The 22,455-nt window shown below is 41.2% G+C and overlaps 1 protein-coding gene across 2 annotated transcripts in view; it reads right to left on the bottom strand.

The window, feature by feature from the left end:
- Positions 1-5,028: 5,028 nt before the first annotated feature.
- The window catches only part of SH3RF1 (SH3 domain containing ring finger 1), a 176,323-nt gene continuing 158,896 nt past the window's right edge, over positions 5,029-22,455 (bottom strand). For both annotated transcript variants that reach the window (XM_081075473.1, XM_081075472.1), the window contains exons 11-12: positions 15,582-15,937; positions 5,029-7,454 (exon numbers count right to left, since the gene is read on the bottom strand). In XM_081075473.1, coding sequence (XP_080931599.1) covers positions 7,286-7,454; positions 15,582-15,937 — 525 coding nt within the window. In that variant the 3' untranslated portion in view covers positions 5,029-7,285. The remainder of the gene's footprint in view (positions 7,455-15,581; positions 15,938-22,455) is intronic.

The following is a 22,455-nucleotide window of genomic DNA, read 5'->3' as shown; positions in this document are numbered from 1 at the left end:
TTGGTATCCTATTTGTTTTCTATGACCAACATTTTATCTATGTTTAATTTTACCATTTTTACTGTATATGTTCTTGTAAGCTATCTCCAAACATTTGCAGGATAAAAAAAACATTTCTTCTGTATCTTTCACAATACCAATCATTGTGCTAGCTAAACACACAGTGGTTTGTGAAAGACCCCCAATAAATATATACTTGGTTTTGAAATATAGTATGTATATGTGTATTAATTTCAGACAACTACAAAATATATATAGTTCAGCTCCTTAAGAATCTGAATCTAAAGGGAATCATTGAAGTCATTTTCTCCTCTGACTCAGCTGTGCTATCTTTTTTTATATCCCAGTACCCTGATAATGACTTGATACAATTAAGATTAGAGAAAAAGGATAAAAACAAATAAACAATAACAAAACACCCCAATGGCTCTTCAGATGGGAGTTAAAGGGAAGTTGGTAGATCGTTTCTAGATGAGGAAACTTGTTCATGAACTATTCCACTGGACACCAAGCTCCATTACCCAACACCTGCACTGTAGGGGCTGGAAGCCGGGGGAAGGGTAGAGCAGGCAGAGATGGAGACAGAGAGACAGTGAGAGAAGAGAGGAATAGTCCAAAACACAGGTTTTTGTATTTTTTTAAGCAAAGGAGAAAAACGCATTCTCCAGCATAAGGAATAGTTCAGAATCAAGGCTAACATTCTGATTTTACAACTTCGGAGTCTGCTTTCTTCATGCCTAAGCCACTGGGTGAATTTAGATGGTGGGAGAGATTATTACAGCTTTCCTTTTGTGGAGCATTTCTTTTGTGATACCCTCTTCTTGAAAGTTTCAGTCACTTCAATTTTATTATAGGGGCTGACTGATAATATGCCAATCCCACACGTCTGTCTCAGTGGATAAATAAATCACAGGAAAGAACAGTTCAGCTTAAAGGGAAGAAATCCCAGCCCAGCTTTGATTTCTGCAACCATCACCACATCATAGGAATCCACAATTGCTACCCCAGACAAGCCATGTGGGCTATATATATATACGCGGGGACTGTCCTACTGCCATAGTGGCTGGAGGAAGAGGGAGCAGGCAGCGTACCATATGTCCTCACATCTGGGAGAGTCCAGATTCCCTTCTTTCCAGACAGGGATGGAGGAACAATTCTTCACTCCTTACCTGAAACTTGTGTCCTCGCAGGTGGTTATTTTGCATGGGCTTGGCTGCTTGAGCCTCATGGGGCAATATAATCTATAAGCCACTTTGAAGCACTATGCCTCTTAAATCATTGCCTGTGTCCATCTTTATTTATCTGCACGCAGAGGATTTCAACAACCAAGGCGGTCTCATTTGATACGGAGCGGTTCAAAGCCATCAGTTGTTTCACACAAAGGACCAAGATTTGGTAGTGCTGTAATCCGGTATCTTCTAAAACATAAAAAGGATTTTTACCCACAGAATCCTCCCTCCTGCAAAATCAGGATTCTCAGTCAGAATCTGTTCTTAACAGACCTTCTTACTAAACCTCAGTCAAAAAGGAAAAACGAAAGGGGTGGGGGGCTACAAATTGAGAGCTTAAGCAATGATTGAATTAGCTTGTATTAAAGAGTACGCTGGCAGCCAGGCATCAGTCTTTACTTTGTTTCTGCCTTTAGGGAGTTTATTGAATGTGCTCTTGTGATATAATTTATAAGGAAATTGGTTTTACTCAAAAGGACTTTTTTGCTTTATGTCTTGTAGCACCCTTAAGTGCTTTATAAGGGGGGAAAGGTAATTCCATTAAGCTTTCCATTTTCGCTGGCAAAAGAAATGAACTAGATGTGAGTAGAAAGATAAGGTGCCGGCCTTCCCTTGAACTGACCTTGCTCCCGGGGGTGGCGAATAAGAAGCATGGCCTTTGTGCTGGAGGTGTCATTTCATGTTTAATTAGAGGGCTAGGATTCCTTTTTTCTTTCCTCTATAAACCCCAACCTCAATCTGCTCAGAAAATGTTCCTTCAGTTCGCAGTAGGCCGACCATTATCTTAACAGCTTTGGGAGTCATGTGTTTCGTCTGGTGATCTTTAGTGGATTAAAGATCATGGCGACTGTTACAACCAAGACACACGTAGAAGAGATAAGACCTGACCTTTGAGGGATTACAGGGTCTCCGCTTGCACAGGAGGCACTGGTCCACTCAGCCACACCAAAAGCCTTCGGAAGAATCCCCCAACTCTCTGCTTGAATCTAATCGCTTGCTTCACCTAGTTTTTCAGAGACCTGCCTTAAAGGAAGAAACTGTTCAAAATCAAATACTCTCTAACTGCTCACAGTTAAGATGTTTCCACCTATCTTGGGAGGGTTTCTAACACAATCGAGTTCTGTGATCGGGAACGTATAAGTTGTTGCCTCCAAAGGAGAGGCTGGATACAGTAGAGCGATTCCACCTTGTTGTTTCTCCCTTTTTTGGATGATCATTGAAAACATATTTTTATTCTTTAAAACTGCAGTAATACTGTAGCCACTAGCCGCACAGAGCTATTTATAGTTCAAGGTTAATTAATTAAATCAAATTAGAGATTCAGTTCCTCAGTCACAGTAGCCACATTCCAAGAGGTCAGAAGCTACCTGTGGCCGGTGGCTACCGTAATGGACAGCACATATAAACATTTCCGTCACTTTCTAGAGCAGAAGTTCTATTGGACAGCACTGCTCTAGAAAACAGATATCGATGAAGCTGATGTCTCTCCTTTGCTCACACATATACAGAAGGTGCCACAAAAATGTATACACATTTTAAGGAAAAAACTGTATTAAATGTAATACTCAATATATACCAATACCAAAAGATGAATACAAGTCACGTTTGACTTCTGCAATTACAAGAGGTACTCAAAGTGGTTACCATCAGTGTCCAGACACTTCTTTTTTCTCTCTCACATTATAACAACTATATATAATTATAATCAGTATAAAGCAAATGGCAACTTGAGATAGATCCAATGGCATCTTAAATATCCCAAATCGTGCATTCATAAATTGTAACATTGTTTTTTAAACTCCTGAAAATTCACAATAATAAATGAGGAGGTTTCATATAATAAATTAGTGCAATGTAAATATATACATTTTTATATCTACATGGATATTATACATCTATGGATAGACACTTCTGATTACAGCAAACTATTGCTTGAGCAACGTCGACCAAAGTATTAACATTTCTCAAAATGTGTATACATTTTTTGGCACCCCCAGTATATATTCAGAATGCCCAAACATTTAAATAGCAAATCAAATGTAATTTCACACCTGTTAGACTATATGAACTATCAATTAGGTCTTCTGATTTAATGGCTAGCTAAGTATAGCAGACTGATTTCCAACAGTGGGACTTTCAGAGACTCCACCTTCAAAATAACTGAATTCCTTGAAAGGTAAACTCGAGAATCTGCAGAAAGAACTGGAGAAAGCCTGCAGCCATGGTGCCAGCAAGACTGAATTTTACGTCTCACTTGCTCACACGCTTTCTACTCTAGGAAGGATTAATAATAGTATTGAATGGTGGCTCCAAGATTGATGCCAACTGCAGGTCCCTTCAGCCTGGCTCCTGGGAATCTGGGTCATTGCAGTCCAATAAGAATTTGCACAGAGTGAGATCAAGGTGATGTTTCTGAAATGGAAATAGCCAAGTCAGAAAATTATCAATAGGAAACACAAAAGAAGCATTCATTTGTAAGCCAGAGAGAGGGGGTTTTAAAACTGTCATGGTTTGCATTGGCTGGTGACCACTCCAATAACTGTCCTGTCTCTGGTGATGGTTACAACCAGGATCAGTCTCCCAGCACACCCCATTCCAGCTTGGAGGTCACAGTGGTTAGGGAGGGGCAAGCGCTTGCTAAGCCTGGTCACTGGCTGATCTTTTCTGTAAATATCTTCTCAGTTCCTGTGGTAACTTGGCAAAGTCTTTTTCCAGTAAAGGAGTAATTTCAATAGGATGTTCCTTCATAAGGACTCAGCTTAATTGGTTCGTAACACACTTCTAAAAATTTCACATGGACACATACACACACAAGGAGCTGTACCACTTCGTCTAATGTCTATTCAAAGCATGTTCCAAACTTGAATTCTCATGATTAGAGTTCTGGATTGAAATATTCATCTGAACTTCTGGAGGGATGAAAAACATGGCCTTATTATCATTATGACTAGAAAACTGAATGCATTGCCATTGGAAACATCACCTTAATTTGTTCCTTCTAAATCCAATTAAAACCAATAAAGGCATCCTATGTATATATTCCAAAGGAGTGAGATGACATATTTGAAGCCAGAGATGAAAATAATACCACGTATCAAAAGAACACTTTTCAAAACAGTGACATTGTCTCCCTTTGCTCCTCACCCTCACCAGGGAGACAACAGAGCAGCAACAGGAGGAAACTAAGTAATAATGGACTCGTCCAGGTGGTTACAAAGAGAGTTTTTGGGCAAAGCTATGATACAACCTAGAATTCCTGAATTTTCATTCTGATAAGTAATTTCATAGTAACTAAACGTTAATAGGAAAAAAAGTTTAACGACATACATAGTCCTTTTAAACTTAAAACTTTTTGGCATTCCATGGGTGATTAAAATCCTAGTGAGTCTAAAGATTATGTTCCCAAGCCTTGCTGAAACCCACAGGTCAGCATATAGTTGCTTGTAGGTCTGGTAGTCGGCCCTATGGCTCAAACAAAACTTCCAGCAGTCACCAGACTATTGTTGTCACCATAAAAGAGAAAGAGGGAAGCAGAAGTGTCATACAATCCCTGCAGACACGTCACGAGCTCTTTTAAGAAGACTTTAAATTTCTTGGGGGAACTAACCAAATCAAGTTTGCTAGTTGGAAAGATACAATGTACCATAACCACCACACTGATTATTGTAGACATCTTCTGTTGAAGATATTATGCAAAGGATTTTTATGAAGTAGAAATTAAGTCAAATGTGTCCTAAAAACAAAAGGTTAAAAAAAAAAAGAAAACAATTGTAAGGACTGACACAAAGGGCATACAAAGGATGAACATCAAATTTTAATCTTGAACCTTTTCTCCAGTCTTCAAATTATTAACATGAAAAGGAATGATAAATTGCAATTTTATCATTATCCTATCGCTGCGTAACAAGCCCTTGTTACAAAATCTCCATCTACTGTCTCAAAAAAAAACAAAACAAAAACAATAGAAAACCCATACGTTGTATTATCTAAGTGATCTATTAACAGATGAAATTTTAACCGACTTCATACCAGGAAACTATTAACAGAGGTACTTCAATCACATAGCTTAAAATATGGAGAAAAGACAGGTAAAAAAATTATCTTAACCTGTAGTAGTCTTTTTACTTTTTAAAATTTTTATAAAATACACTAATTTCCCAAAATAAAGAATATCATGACACATTGGTGTCAACCTACACAGATGAAAGCTGATGGCAGCTTTTTCTAACTAAAATTCATTTCACCAAAACTTTATATATTACATGAATATCCAAGTAAAGTATTTTTTTTAAAAAAATTCAACACACAGGAACATAATGTACAGTGTCTTATAAAAAAATGGTTAATTTAGGAATGATTTCATTTCAATCACATATATCGTTTTAAGACCATGAAACCTCTTGCTATTGCAAGAAAACTTTTCAGTTCACGTTTCTATTTCCCAGTTGTAGTTCTTAACAGTTAAGATATGAAAAGTGTTTTTTTTTTTTCATGAGAAAACTGTGGCAATGGTTTCATTCACTACCAGGCTGCCTTCCCTCCTTTTGTTTTTAGGATGCCCCAGACACACGACTGCGTGGCAGGGGAATGAAATGGGCAGAAGAGGCCAATGACATCAAAGAGTGGATATAAAAAGACGGGCTCAGCTGGATCCTGCCACAATTGTAAGGTGTGGGCGCTCGCCCGCGCGCCAAGTCTCCCAGAGCTGCCAGAGAACAGTCACAGCTGTGAGCAGCCTCCTGGCTCAGCCTTTCCATCCATCAGCTGGGGGGACATAAAGGAGCATTTCCACTAATGACCTGTGTCGTGGCTGATGGATGGCTTAGCCAAGGAGGGGGCGAGTGCACTCAGAGACCTTGGTCAGTAGTGGCTTTGGGGGCAGAGAAAAAGAGTACTGTTTATTCTCCAGCTCCTGCAGTGGTCAATTCTGAGGGCAAACTCACCTCGATGGGAAATTGCAATGAAATATACACACCATGCACAGCCTCGATTACGGTGGAAATCCAGTAACACATGCAAGACGGTGGGATGAGACCCACAATGGATGAAGGTAAACTTTTCACAGTGTTTCTTATCGCCTTTGACGTTAGCACGAGTGCATTACTTACCACCACTATCTCACAAACGCTTTATTGTGTCCTGGACATGCAGATCACTTGGGGTTAAAATGGGCAATTACATTTCATAGCCATTCTCCGACAGGAGTACAACTTCAATTTTTCCAATTTCCAACCAATGGATTGAGCTGCTTCTCTTTATAAAACTAAATATATCTCTGAAAACATTTTTGTTCAAGGCTTGTGCTTTACTCTTCCTTATCGCTTCATGGATTTCATTCTAGGAAAATTAAAAACCCACAAAATTAAATTGAGGACTAGGTCTTAAGGATGATTCCTGACCAAACCAGAAAGACAGGCAATTGTTCACTTCTCTTTTCTCAAGTTTCTGTCTCCCTACCCCAGGCCCTTATTGATACTGATTCAGTTGTGTGTTTTGGTTTCCCAAAGAGGAAAACTGTATCGGAGAACTGGCATCTCTGTCTTAAAAAAAAGCAAAAATTAACACCGGCAGGGGAAAGAGAGGGGGTTCATTCTAGGTTGAAAAGAATCTCTTGCTCTCAACAGGAGATAATCCAGCTTCTCCTTAGCTATCATTTCATAAATAATTTCTTAAAATCATCATCCAAAGAATTTATCGAGTACAAGAAAAATTCAAGTTTAAAAAAGCAAATAAATTAGTTAAGCCTCGTAAACAATTGTCCATTTTAGCTACATACCTTTTTTCTTTTTTTCAAAAAAAAAAAGGTTTTTCTGTATAGTAAATCAGACAGTACAAGGCACACCTTACACATCAGAATCCAGAGTGACAAAACCCACACACACATCTTTGTCACGCTATTTGCTGGTCTAAATGTGCTGGGGGCTCTGGGGGCCCATGCCCATCCTTTGCTCGTCTCCTGACCATCTGGAAGTCCACAAATGTGCTCTTTCCATCACATCGTGTTGTGCTATTTTGTTGTGTGATACGATTGTAAGCCTTCTCAGTGTTAAGTCTCCTCAGATGTTTTCCACAAAACTTCCTGGGAAAAGACCAGTTTTCCCATTTCGTTGTAATGTGCCTTTGAACCAGCCATCCTCGCGTTTTTTATGAACAAACACAATATCGCCTTCCTTAAGTTCGAGCTCGGCCTCACTCTGAGGAGGATAGGAAACCACCACCCTGTGCCTAGAAAAGAGAGAGAGAGAGACTTTAGTTAAGGCCATTCAAAGTAGTGATAAAAATGGTGTACTATTAGCTTGCACAGCCTTACACGTAAACAGAATACGAACAAAACACACACAGCACGATTGATTCCTACTGTTCATAAAACCACTCAACATACAATTATTCTGTTTAGTAGAATCTTGGTGTTAACAGAGTTTGGATATGTGTACAACCTGTGATCGATGATCCAGATTGGTCTATTTGAACGGCCTTTACAGGGAGAGCTAATGGTGTCGCTTCCCAGTGTTTGTATCTTGGCCATACAGAAGGAAAGTTTTATTCCATTTCCCAGGAGGAAATGTCCTATCCCTCTTCTCCTAGAAGGAAGGAGTGGATTTCTTGGATGGGTGAGATTGGGAGAAGCAGCTGAGCAGGTGGGTTGCCCTCTATGAGCCGCCTGCCTTCAGGCTCTGCTCTGCCTCTGTGTCCCTGCTACAAGCATGAAGTGGTCAGGGAGCAGGCCTGCCTTCAGGAAGTCCGTCTGTCTGTGTCCCTTCCATGGGTGAGGGAGCAAATCTAAGGACGTTCACCTTCCTGACATACTCTCCCTTGGCAGGTTGTTCTATGGTCCAGACAGGGAGGAGAAGATTGTGGCCACAAACCCAATCCCACACCACCAGTACTGAGGTTGACACTGGGATTTCCATTTCTGTGTGCACTGTGTCTGTTTCTCCATTGGCTCTTGACTCAGACATCAGTGGGAAAAGGTGCAATGAACATTTACAAACCCCAGAAACCTTGTTCATTTACTATTACCTACTCCTACAAAATTATGGTTAGCAGCCATGGAACCAGAGGGAGGTCACTTTCTTTATGTTCCATATCCTTTTATCCATCTCTATTTTTCCAGCATTATTGCCTTCCTTTATGCCTCTCTTGCTTTTCCCAGCCAAAGGGAGAAAAAGGTACTGAGTGTATGGTAGGTAACCAACCTCCCAGATGGCCCCCAGTGAGGCTTGCCTCCTACTATTCCTAATCTTGTGTAGTCTCCTCCCACAATGCATAGGGATGAACTGTGTGGCCAATAATATATTGGGAAAATGAATATAAACGCGTGATTTTTGAGGCTAGGTCCTAAAAGGCATGTGACCATGTGGCTTCATCCAACTTCCTCTTGGATCACGTGCTCTGGGAAAAGTCAGTTGCCATGTTGTAAGAACATTTAACATCCTTATAGAGGACCACAAGGGTGGTGACTGAAGTCTCCTTCCAAAGGCCAAAACTAACGAGCCAACGGTGACGTGAGTGAGCCACCTTGGAAGGAAAGTCTTCCAGCCCGTCAAGCCCTCAGATGACTGCAGCTCAGACTAACATATGGAATGCAACCTCAAGAAACTTCCTAAGCCAAAACCACCCAGATAAGCTGCTCCCAATTTCCCAACACACAGAAGCTGTGAGATAACATATGTTTATTGTTTTAAGTCACTCAATTTGAGGGGGGGGGTAATTTGTTACAAAGCAAAGATAACTAAAAGATGTGAATATACATCTTTCTCTGATGCTTGCAGTATTCAGTCATAAAGGTATTTTGAGTTTCTACTTTCATTTAGTTCTCAAAGTCAGAAAGTAAGTGTATAGCCTCACAGGACCCACTTTTGACTATAAGTAAAGAATGCTCTGGCTTAAAAAACAATAATCAGAACAAATTCAATAGAACTACTCCCAAACTCGTGAAACCCATTAGAGCCTAATCCTTTCAGAAGATTGCTAGCTTCACAATCTCCATCCCATAAAACCCAGAATCCACTCTCATTAAGAAGAACCATAGCAAGAGTCCCAGGCTACTACTCTGCAAAAAAAAAACAAAACAACAACAACAAAAAAAACAAGGCATCTCTGCAAAGGTCAAGTGGTTTCTCAAACAATTCCAGAGGTACTTTGGAAATTATCCATACAAAATTGCATACAAAAAATATGCATACAAAATTATCCTCCAAGATCTGAAGCAAAAGCACAGCGTGGGGGCTGGCTTATCATTTCTAAGAAGGGTTTAGTTCATTCACACATGAAGATTTATAGACAACACGGCTCAGGGTTCAATCAAACATGGAAGAAAGGCGGAGGCCTGGCATTATGGGGCAAGCCCTGGTCTGGGGGGTTGACACAGTCTTAAAAGGGTACTTTGGGCCAATTGTCTAAGCTCTCTTGGTTTCAGTTTCCTCTTCTGTAGAATGGGATTGTAGTGAGTAAGGTAGTGAAATTGTAAGCGTGATGCTCTTTGTAAGGTGTCTGTCAAATGGTTCACACCCCCAAATGCTAGCACCCATTATGATCACCTGGCTTAGGCAAAGGCTTTAACAGGTGACGAATGGGCCAGTCAGTAGGAAACACCCAGACTACACCCTGCAGAGACTTGACAGACTTTAGGATGGCAATATTCAAGTTTTGGAATCCCTTCTCTGACATCTATAACAGCAACAAATAATTTCGTCTTGGACTTTTCCGAAGGAAGGGATCTAGACGAGATTTCTCAAGTCTGTTGCCAACATGCTACAATAAATCCATGTAAAACGCAACGTAAAAGTTGCCACTTGGGGAAAAGTTAAAATTTGAGCAAAGCTTTATAATTCTGGGGAAAAAGTGTACAAGTGACTCAAAATCACATTCAGAGTGTATCTCTGATGAAATCTGTTCCCCACCAGTTCTCTGTGAGATGCCTTAAAGGTAAAATGGAACAAAAATAGTTCTTGGAACATTTGAAGTGAACTAGATTAATATCTGCACTTTATAAAATGCACTAAACCAATTTTGTCAAATTTTTTCTTTTTCTTTTTGAACTACAACTGCTGCTGGGCTAAGAACATAATCTTCCTGCTAAGTTCCCAGTGGGAGCACATTTTCATCGCTAAGTTATAAATCTCTGGGGGGGGAGTGGCGGTGGAATGAGAAACCATGTGCATAATGGAAACTGTGACACAGGCCGGATTGTAAGAAGACTACCAGGTGCAGCAGTAACAGCCTCTCCTCAGAAATCTGCCAGCTTCGGTCCCGGCCTTGAGCCTTGGGAGGTAGTTCAGATACGGACTCTTCACACCAAATACTGGGCACAACTAACCAGCCATCTCAGTCATGGGAAGGCTTTGCCAAGTAGAATCCTTACAGACCAACAAACAGATGCCAGGCGCAGCTGTGGGGCCTTCCCATCTGCTGCTCCACCCTGGGCCTCACTCGGATTACGCGTGTCTTTATCTGAATGGGGCTTTGGGGAAGTTCTGAACCTCAGGAGTCAAAGCCTCCTCTCCATGACCTCCAAGGGACCAGCGGATGCATCCACGGAATCTGCACCCCATCCATTCCTCTTCAGCATCATTGTCATTACATTCCACCGAGGGAGACAATCTACCTGTTCCAATAAACCCCCTGCCTCAAATCTCTTCCTGTCCCCATTCCATTCTACACAGAACTGACATTAATCTCTGTAATTGGCGACTGTATTGGTAGCTAGCTCGCTACTGCTCAAAAATCGTTACCAGTTCCTCAACGCCTGTAAGGTTCATCCTCAGCCTGGGAAGGAAAGCCCTCAATGACCTGGCCTCAGTCTCCCTTCATAGCTCTGGTTACTATCATCTCCATGAATGGACCAAACAATCCTGTACACCTAAATGTGTCCCCCAAAGATGACCTTCACTTCCCCCACTCCGTACCTTGGTTCATGCGGTTCCTTCCACCGGGAACTCCCTTGAATGACCTCTCTGCCCATCCACACCCCATCAGCCTCTCAAAGCCTTGCTCCAGTTCTCCCCTGGGAAATCTTCGCTGGCACCAAGGCTGGAAGGAATTTCATGCTTGACCAGCTCCCAGGGGCCTCATGACTGTTTTTTATGGCATTCAGCCCAGTCTACACTGTATTACCGTCATCTGCCTCCCTGTCTCATTTATTCTACTAGACTGTAAGCTGACTGAGGGGTGAAATGATAGTAATTCATTTATATGCCCATACCATTTAGCATGGCACACATGATAATTCGGAATAAGCATACGGGATGACAAGAAAAGGCCTGATTGTATAGTAAAACTGTTTTCAAAAATGTACCAAGCTAACAAAAGAATGAAATTCTGACAAGTATTACAACAGGAATGAACCTTGAAAAATTATGCTAAGTGAAATAAGCCACACGCAAAACGATAATATCACACAATTTTATGTATACACGCAGAACAGTCCAGCTCATAGAGACAAAAAGCAGAATGGTGATTGTCAGGGGCTGTGTGGGGCTGGGGGGAGGAGAGAAGGGGGAGTTATTGTTTAATGGGTACAGAGTTTCAGGGTGAGATCATGAGAAAATTCTCGAAATGGACAGTGGTGATGGTTATACAACAGTGTGAATGTAAAAGACACTGAATTTACACATGAAAAAATGTTCTAGTTTTATATATGTATGTATATATTTTACCACAGTTTTAAAAATAAAATAATGAATCAGTGAGTGAATACAAATAATGGAAAGATTAGAGAGAAAGAAAAAAGAAAAACATCCAAAGCTGGGTGGTAACTTGGATGGTGGAAAGTACCTCTCGGTCCCTTTGAAGAGAACACTTGCAGGGGCAGTGTGGCGTATACAGTGTGGCTCACAGACTAGGCCTTGAATGGGCCTCTGCCTCTTGGTGGCGTTTGGACCCTAACTCAGTTTTTGGTGCTAGTTATTAGGGTGGAATTTGAGACACAGAGGTTTGCTCTACAAGGGAGCTACACTAACATCCCGGGGCCCATCTTCCTGGTGTGGGCTATGGCGTTCTGGCTTCCGTTTAAATGGGCACTTGGATTCTTTGATTGGTATCCATTGTCTATCTCCTTTATTTTTCTGGCCTCTCTTGTGTTCATACATTTTTGTTTAGAATCCCCCCTAGTATGGCCCCAACTGGGCCCCCTGTGGCACTGTGGTCCTCTGCTCATCACCCCGGTCTGGGTGGCTGACGATGTACTGCTTTCTGCCAGTTGTGACAACCATCTGACACCCAATTAAGTATTTCACTGGCAAAACCACACTAGCTTGCTTTGCAGCTTGCCTGAAGTCCAAGTAAATTATGTCCATTGCCTCACTCAGTGGGTTCATTGTCACTGGCTCACATTAATCATGCTGGTTAAGCCGACGGCCTTTCTGTAAATCTATCTCTATCCAATTCGTATGTGTCTAAGTGTTCTAGCTTAATCCCTGATCAAAGGTCATAGGTCCTTTCCTAATTTACGAGATGGGTGTATAGGTATGTGGTTATCAGTTTAATTCCTAAATTTAAAAATATACAGATAGAGATGACGTTCTGTGTGTCCTTAAGCCTTTTATCTGTATACATTTTTCAGTGGAAGATAAAAAAACCCATCATACATGCTTTCGTTTATTTTCCATCCCTTCTGAAATATGTTATTTCTGCTGTCTGTTTGCAATTTCCTGATTTTTCCCTCTCAATCCCTCTAAAATAGAGCCTAAAATATTTATTCTATTTTTTTACTGCTGTCATCAATTATACATTTTCTGCCTCCAGGATATAGTGTGATTTCTTGTTTGTTTTCTTCAGTCTCTCCAACAAACACAAAAGAATCCTTTTGCTCCTCAGAGAATTGTCTCAGCTGACACCAAGACCTGTCAACATACCTCAAGGTTCCTTCCTTATCGTGAGGTTGCTTAAGTCTTTGTATCATAGGAAAGCCTCTTTCCACTGACAGCACTGGCTGTTCTAGTCACATTCTTTTACTTGAGATTTATGGAGCAGGGTCACGGTTTGAGAAGGAATTTTATGCTTGTTCTCATTATAATCTGTAGATGAATCCTATCTCATACTGTACCAATACTATACACCGAAAAATAGTTTTAGCAAATTCTATCAGTAAATATTCTACCAAAAGAACCCCAGGGCAGGAGGTGTTGATATTTAGATTGTGAATCAAGGAATCTAAGATCCTGAAATGCTTTCTGAGTCATACTGATGTGAAACTTAGCCATTACTTCATTTTTAGCATTAATTACTTTGTATTGTGTTGAAATTTTTGATATATCAAAACAGGTAATCCCTAAATGATATACTTGATAGCTTTCTAGTAATTAAAAACATTCATTCCCAGTGGATGAAGGATGTTTGCCTATATTACTTGTTGCCACACATTTTTTTCCTATTGTTTTTAAAGCCAGGCAGACCTAAGTATCCCAGTTACATAAATACTATCACCATCACTGTCCGAAGGCAAAAGGGTCTGTGAAAACTTGGTCAGGCTGGCTATTACACTGAATAGTCCACTGAACACGTGGATTATAAAAATACAAACTTGGGCAGATATCTTCTGCAAAGACCCCTTTCTCACTTGTAAAAAAATGGAAGTGGTTATAGGAAAAACCTGCCAGAGAATTTCAGAGTGCCCATGCCATCTGTCCCACCATTAAAGTCTCCATGTTCCCTGTCTGACAGGCATCCCGTGCTCCCTGAACCGCCATCACCTGTCTGTCCTCCTTTTCAGAAGCACTGAACAGCAGAAGCCTGCTGTTACAAATGAGCTCCTCTAAGAGGAAGGGGCTGGAATGCAGAAGCCACAGAGACTGAGGACATCTGGCAGCTGAAAAGGAACGCGTTGTGGGGGCGGGAGGCAGCAGTGCCCAGGCCAGTGCCTAGGGAGAGTCTGGGCAAAGTGAACGAGCACTCACAACAGTGACACAGACACCACAAATGACAGGGAAAAGAGGAGAGAGACTCAGGGCACGAAGGAAAAACTGCAGCCAATACCTGCGGGTGGGGAGAGGAGGAGCCTTTGTTACCAGAAAAAAGTAAACAAGTCATTGGACTAACTCCAGGGACAGAAGGCTCTATCCCTGGAAAGCAGAGCAGTACTGCAGGGAAAAAGGGTGACTCTCAGCACAAAGAAGTACGTGAATTCAGGACAAAATTTCAAAGCTTTACAAAGAGCACAGTAGACGAAAGAATGATTTTATTTGCGGGGAAACATTTTTTAGGGCAATGTTTCATTTCAAAACTGGTTTTGTATGGATTAGAGCTACAGAAAATTATTTCACCTCACTATAAAAGTATGTAATGAATTGTGTACTTAGTACTTAATGCACATAGGTTATTTCAAGTGTGTTCTTTTCCGGTTTATTTCTAGGTTAAAAAAAAGTATGCCCCCAAAATTAAATGAATGAAGGCCTCAGGTTTTGGAAGGTACAGATATTCATCTGAAATATTGAGTTAAGGTGAATTAAGTCATTTTAAAGGATGACACCTTATATAGGAAGATTTCAAATCAGTAACATAGAAAATGCTACCTAAAAGGTGACACCTCCACATATTAGAGATTTGCTTTCTTTATGAAATGCAGGTAACAGAGGGAATAAAGCTTATAGAAACCATAAAACATACAACACTTTTTGAAACAAATGTTTATATGTTTATGCATTATGTGACAACAGTCGAAGCGTTGGTGCACTTAATGAAGTTCTCCTGGGGAACGAACAGTGCTTCATTTTTAATTCACAGAATCCTAGCAGGTATTTGTCTTAGTAAAAGTATTTTCTTCCCCAAAGCACTCCTAGAGCCCCAATGACGGTATCAAACAGGACCGCTCACATTTGTAATCATTATTCAAGGCCCGAATCACTCAAACAGGGCTCATTGTTTTGAGTGTAACCGAACCAAGTCACTGGGTCAGGAGGGGACAGAGGTCTCTGAGAAGCCAGCAGCACTCTTCTGACTCAGGCAGAATAAAGACAGAATCCTCTCAGTTGGTAGAATTCTCCAGTTGCTTTACAAGTAGGAGGTACTAGTGAAAAAGGCAGAGGAGGCAATAAGGGAGCGACTGCTGGCAATGGAAGGGAAGCAAGAAGAAGGAGAAGATGTGACCAAGTTTCCAGGGAGTGACCAACTTCAGCTGCATATGATTCTGGAGTGGTTGGAGGCCTACTCCATGTAGGAAATGCAGGAGGGAAAAGCAGAGACTAGAGTATGTTACCGCACGTGGTAAAAGAAAGCCAGCGCATGATCGTTATTGCAAATTCAGTTAAAAAGAAACTGAGGAGGTTGTAGAGAAACATCTTCAATGTCAGAATATTCCAACGTAAAACTTGCCACACGTGTCCTAGTTTTCTCTTGGAAAACCAGTGAACTCACCTTTCACAAACAACGGGCCTAGACTCATTCATGACAGAGCCCAGGGAGGAGCAGGGCTGCCGAGGAGGTGGAGCAATGGGAGCCGCGGAGTCCAGCGAGCTAGTCTTTCGATGAAGAGGATCCTGGGCCAGAGCCACCCCTGCAGCCACGGCGGTGGGGCCGTCCCCATCCGCGGGGCAGGAGCCGGCCCTGCTGTGGGCGCCCCCTAGCGGCAGCTCAGGACCCACTGCTCCCTGCAGAGGCAACTCACTGCCACCCAGCTCCACTTCCAGGGTGGGGGAGGCGGGAGGCGACACCCGGGTCCTACGTTTTGTGGAGGCTCCAGAAAGCAACTTCAACAACCCCTTTTTCTCTTTCTAGGAAAAAAAAAAAAAAAGTGTATTAGTTGGAGACTGACCTTACAGTTGGTCTTGCAATCTACATAGGTGCTACAGTTTCAGTTTTTGATTTGATCTTTTAAAATTATTGCAGTGGATATCTGGTTATCCATGATCTGCCGACCAATCTCTGTGTGGTTGTTAACCCGACCTTTTGCTTCTCTTTCGTCTCCCTTTCTGCCTGCATGGTTTTTGCTTATTTGGGACATTCCATTCATTGTTCACCACTATCTTCTAACTGAGGTAGAGTAAGATAAAAAATATTAAACAACAAAAAAATCACCAATTCACATCCCAGACTGGATGAAGGCAGAAGTAGACATTTTAGGACAAAATGGAAATCTCAGATTACGGATATAATTTCCTGAAATTGTGCCTATCCTATCTTTAGATCTTGTGTGCTGAATTCAACATAAATCTAATAGCATTTTACTTCCCATCCACAGCTGTGAGTTCTTGTATTTATAGGTAGTGATCAGAATTAAGGACTAAACCACTTCTCGCATGTCACCTTTATGAAATTCAACAAGCCCAAAATAATAGAAGTCAAACCATTTCTATTGTGCAAGTACCTCCTTGTTTAGAAAGCCAAAAAACAAGTCTACAAAAATTTAAAGAAAGCTTCAGCATAATCAAAACCATTTTTATGTCTCTTTTTGGAAGCAAATGTACAAATAAGAATTTTTCCCAGCAACATCATGCCACGGAAACCATCTCTTGCATCTTTGTCTGTTTCAACATTTTCTTTCTTTGCTCTTCTAGGAAAACCAGATCTCGAGCTAGCTCTCCTTCATTCCCAAACCCTAAGTGTCCATGTTCTTTCTGATGACCAAACACAGATAACAATCATCATTTTAAATTGTTTTACTAAAATGTCAACTACATGATAAAGTCCTCTGAATGGAAACATGGCTTGACAATAAAACATGTCATGGAGAAACAACTCTTCAGAAAACTCTACAGGCCAATGAGGATTATTAAGGTCCACGAATAGAACTATGAAGGGCCCACGAGGAGAGATAACACTAAGGAATTTTTCAAGGGAATATGAGTTAGTTCATACTCAGTAAAAATCCCTTGGGGAAAAAGTCTCACTCCACAACAACACAGTTCCATTAGAGACAAAATGGCAGGAAAAACGGAAGAGACAGAAGTAATCATTTATCAGAGGATGAAAGAGCATCTGGGGAGACTGCACCACAGGCCCATCTCCTGGGTTAGAAACAGAGGGAGGGGCCCCACAGTGGGAAGGGCAGTCATTTCTGTACGTGCTCGGCTCAGGCTGCAGACGAGTAGAGCCAGTCCCAGTGAAGGATAGCGCACCCCTCTCCTCCCCACCCAGGTCTGAGCAAGATTCTTTTGCATTTGTCTTTTAGGCTTCCCCTCAACTCGCCTTACTAGCTTTTACTACATTTATTTAACTTCACATTTCCCAAGAGGTTACTGTCTGCGTTTCAATACACGACACTCTCCAGTTGGACTACCTGCTTGACTGAGGGCAGTGCCTGTGCCTCACACTTGACTGTCTCACTCCCAATGCCTAGGGCGGAGCCCTGCACCTCCAGAGCGGAGAGGTCAAGGATGACAGAGATTGACACAGGTGGGAGGAAGGGAACATATTCCGCTCACCCCAGGGCTAAAGAAGTAAGACAGGGTGTTTTGGATTTCCCAAATCCTTTACACAATGGCCAATGAAGTGGCCTGAGGAAACACCCGCCAAAGCCGCTGCCACATTTTTCCACGGGGGCCTGAGGTCTGGAGGGCAAAAAAATGAGCTCAGAAAGAGTCGAGTCCAATAGCTTACACATCTAAAGCAGGAGTTAGCCACAGCTTCCAGCTATGCCTGCCACGACGTAAGAAAGCACACTCTAATCCCTGGACCCCCACAGATCTACTGAGAACAGCAAATCCATTGATAAATTACAATCTCAGCAAGCCAGAGCTAAAGATGTTTCTTAAAAGCTCAGTCTGGGCGCTCAGAAAAAATATCAGTTAACGGAATAGCACTCAGGGAACACCCTCTAAAGTGATTAAGAAGAAAGATGGCTTGGTTCATCTAAAATGATTAAACACATTAAATACAGATTGCTTTAATGACTTCTATGGGATGTGTTATCATCATCAGCCGATGCTGACTACCCACAGAGCAGAAGGCAGAGGATTAGGTGTTGTCGCAGGGAGTCGGGGGTAGGGGCTGGGGGTGTGAAACAGAAAAGAGGCTGCCCTAGTTCCAAGGAGCTATGCTTTTAATATAGTCTGATGTCTTCTACATTAGCAGAACAATGTGCCACTTGAGAGAGATAATTTTGCAAACTCAGACATTTATCATCTAAGTGCACCTCTGTTTTTTTCCCCAAAATCCAACAGCAGAAATGAAAACTATAGACGAATTAATAAAGATTACACTTCAGCAAACCAATTTTTCAAATGTAAGGTTAGCATGCATAAAAAAAGGGAGCATATCTTCTTACATAAACCTTGATAGTTATTCTCCTGTGGGTTTCCCAAGAAATTATTCCTAAATGAAATAATGTTTTTATAGTCACGATTTTCGCTTGAGAAGATCTTATGATTTAAAACTGCATCTCAGATTTAAAAAAAAATAATAATAACTATTTGGGTCAGAAAATAATCACCAGATAACCAGAAAAAGTAATTTTTACATATGTAATTTCTGAACATCAATTTAATGACTTTCTATCAGTCATATTGCACAGGATGAGTACAATATCGGAAATATCCAGTCAGAGCTCCTTCCCCAAACAAAAATAAATTTCATTTGAGCAACTTACAATTAACCACATTCTACCCACTGAGTCTGCCTTTTTATACGTCTCCTTGCCCTCAGATGTACAGAGACAGTAGCTCCAGGCCCCTGGTCACCAAAAATCTACAGTCAGACTCCCAATCATCTGACTCGCTGTTCCTAGATAAGGAATCTCAAAAGCTTAATTCATATGATTGTCTAACAATAATCGCTTCTTCTTTCAACAAATATTTATTCAGTGCCGTATAGGAACCACCAACATGCTAGTCTCTGGGAATACGTGAGCAAGACAACAAGGTGCACGTTTTCTAGCAGAGACACCAACATGGCTGTAAAACAGGTGTTCTGCAGAAAAATAAGGCGGGGAAGGGGAGAGAGAATGACCAGGGGTTGGGAGGGCTTAGGAAAGGCTTTATTAAGGAAGTGTGTGGAGGGAAAAGCATGTGAAATCCTAAAGATGGTTAAACACTACTGGATTCAAGAAACTTATTAAATGCTTTTCCAAGGATGTTCACATTTATCTCTCACACCCACCTGATGAGACAGGCATCGATATTACTCTAGGCTTGCCTGAAATCATACTGCTGGTAAGGGGTGGAAGCGAGATATAACTAAGCCCCACTCTTCCCTTCTGTGAGTTCAGCAGATGCAGCATCTGGAGAAACACATCATTCGACATCTACTCTGTTGAAGGATAAGAGCAGACACCTTGACCCAAGGTCACAAAGGTCACTGAGCTGAACTCTGCAGGCCCGCACTGAGCAGACCAGGTCTGGATCCCCGCTGTCTGTCTGCAGGGCAGGAACAGTGACGCCAGCCACGTAAGAGGGACGGTGGGCTCCGCCTTAAGAAAACGAAATGGCGAAGCCCACAGAACACCTTGGTTTCGGAGCAAAACAAGAACTGGGAAGAAGGAAAACCATGTGAGCAAAGAAAGCCATCACTAGGGACTTCAGGACAAATGTTCAGAATAGAAGAAAATGGGCATTTAAAAACTAGACGGACCTTCTGCTTAAGAAAACCAAGAATAATAGCAAAGGTCCTTAAATATTAGTGGATTGATTGAAGAAAAGCTGTGGTTGGCTTCTTAAAGGAAATAGTCATTAGGAATTTGGGGTGGGTGGTTTGAGGCACTGAATGTTGACCACTCGTAGGAATGCTTCCAGGAACGTATGGAGGACAGGCACAGAGCATGAGAGCCAACACCGGCTCCTGCCGATTTGTAGAGGAATGAATAACAATGTCAGAGCGCTTAGGAAGCAGCTTCAGAGACTCTGAAGGTAGGGTTAGGAAATGAAAGCACTGGGGTAGAATGGGCAATCAGAGATGGTTTCCTCTCTTTTTCTTATGGGAGGGTTAAAACTGTTAAATTAATCAAACCATGAAAGGTTTAGTTAAAGGCCCTTAGATGGAGGTGGTTCTAATGCCTCAGCAGCCTATGTTAGCAAAGCAAAACCTAAACCCATAAAATGCCTCAAGGTTAAGAAATCAAAACCTAAGGACAACTAGACACAAACAGCTAACTAATCTTCTCCAAATAAGGCAACTACTCAAGCTATAAGCCGATCAAATAATGTCCTTGCTTTGCTTCCTGTCTTCTCTATAAAAGGCTGGCTCCCAGCTTCTGTTGGTAGAGCACTCTTAATCACTTCTGGTTTGGCATTGCCTGATTTGAATAGATATTTGATCAAATAAACTCTTAAAATTTTTAATATGCCTCAGTTTAAGTGTTAACAGAATTTAGAAAATATCTGAGCAGTGAATTATATAATTCGTGCTAAAGAAAAATATTTTATTTTCTGATGAAAGCTTACTATACCAAAATAATATTTATTATATTTTGGAATATGAGGGGAAAAAAGCACACATACACCATAATATTAATGATTTCCTTTGAAATTTTAGATAATATTTAGGTCTTGTTTGGATGTTTCGATTTTCTCTAACTTCTAAATAAATATAACTAATTTTTTACATTAAGAAAACTATATATATATATATATATATATACACACACACACACACACACACACACACACACACGCACGCACATACATGAGTATTTCATAAGGTTTGGGAAACACGTTTGCCTGGAGACTAGCTGATCAAATAATGAAGACTTTAAACTGAATATGAAGTCAGAAAAATGTCCAGATAAACCTGTTAAACCGATAACTGTCGGAGACTTCAGGGATCTTACAGAAAGAACAACAATGGCAGAAAGGCCCAAGATTTCAACCAAGACATAACTGATGGGATGTTTGGAAATACATTTCAGAGTTTCAGATGCCTATTTACCAAACCACAGAATGCAGTTACCAGGTTTCATTAGGTAGAGATTTTAAGCAGAAACAAAAAGCCTCAATTTTGTGAGGCTTTGTGAGATAGATACTTCCACATAAAGTATTGTTCAAAAGGAAGAGCCCAGTTAGATGAGAACCTGCAAAAGGCCTGTGTACATGTCCAGAAGTTACATGTCTCTGGCACACCACTGGTAGCTCACGGCAGAGCATTTGTGTAAAGAGAAGAGAGCAATCAAGAAGCTGGCATTTGCGGGACACATCCCACACTGCCTGGAAAGTTTAAGTACATGAATGATGCTGATCATAAAATGAAGAAAGAAGATAGAGATAACAAGGGAACGGTCAAATACCTAGAGATTTGCTGGAAGTCTCAAAAGTGGAATGTCTGATACACTTTTTCCTTGACTTGCTAATAGTTTAATCTCACAGAAAGTTGAGCCAACGGTAACTCTGGATCTAACTGTGCTCACCGGTGAAGACCAGGTGGGGGCCGGGGGGTGAAGAGGTTCAGCTGGTGAAGCAGACATATTGAGAACTTAGAAGTAAGCACTCAAAGAGAGATTGGCTATATAGTTAGGTTTGAACGCTCAAGTTTAAAAGAACTGACTTTAAAAGTTCAAAGAAAATATATGCATGACCTGAAACTCAAAAGGAAAGATACTTCAAGAGGAATGGGAGGGCTCTCCAGAATGAAATTCTAACCATACAATTGCAAATGTATCCCAGCAGATGAAAATATAGAGGCATCTAAAAGAACGGATGTGGTCCCCTGGGGAGCAGCCTAATGGGCTCAAATTTTTTAAAGGACTCCTACAAAAAGATCAAGAGAAGTGCCCCTTAAGAAAGAACATTATCATGATCCACATGAGCTTAAAGTTGCAAAAATGCTAAAGACCAAAAAACAAAAGGAAAAAGGAGGTGTGCATGTGCATGCTGCTTTAAAGTTATGTTTGAAGCCAGAACAAGAAAGACAGACCTGCTGTTTGGCACAGATGATGGTTCTCAGATGGTGTAAGAAAGGGAAGGATAATATTCAGATTGGAAGGGAAGAACAAGCCTCAATAAGAGAGAGATGGGTGAAGAGACTGGGATTTCGAGATCAAATGACTGTTCTCGACAGGATGAATTCACCCCAGTATGCAAAGAAAATTAACAGACAAAATGAAACCCACGATCTTTGACACATCCTGGTGAACCTGGGATCAGGTCAACTAAACAGGCTAAAGAAGGGATGTGTGGTCCTAATTTTCAAAAAGAAGGCAACAATGCACTTGGAAGACTGTCTGGAAAATTATATTACAGTATTAATGAAAGGCTTACTTAGGAAAGGAAATGAGACTCTGCTCTTCAGAGACTCCTCCAGGAGACACTTGCTAACAATAACTAACAGGTGAAATAATGGGGCCACTGGGGAATTGTTTGGACAG

Source organism: Rhinolophus hipposideros (genome assembly GCF_964194185.1).
Source record: "Rhinolophus hipposideros genome assembly, chromosome: 16".
Taxonomy (NCBI): domain Eukaryota; kingdom Metazoa; phylum Chordata; class Mammalia; order Chiroptera; family Rhinolophidae; genus Rhinolophus; species Rhinolophus hipposideros.
This window is presented reverse-complemented; position numbering and strand designations above follow the sequence as displayed.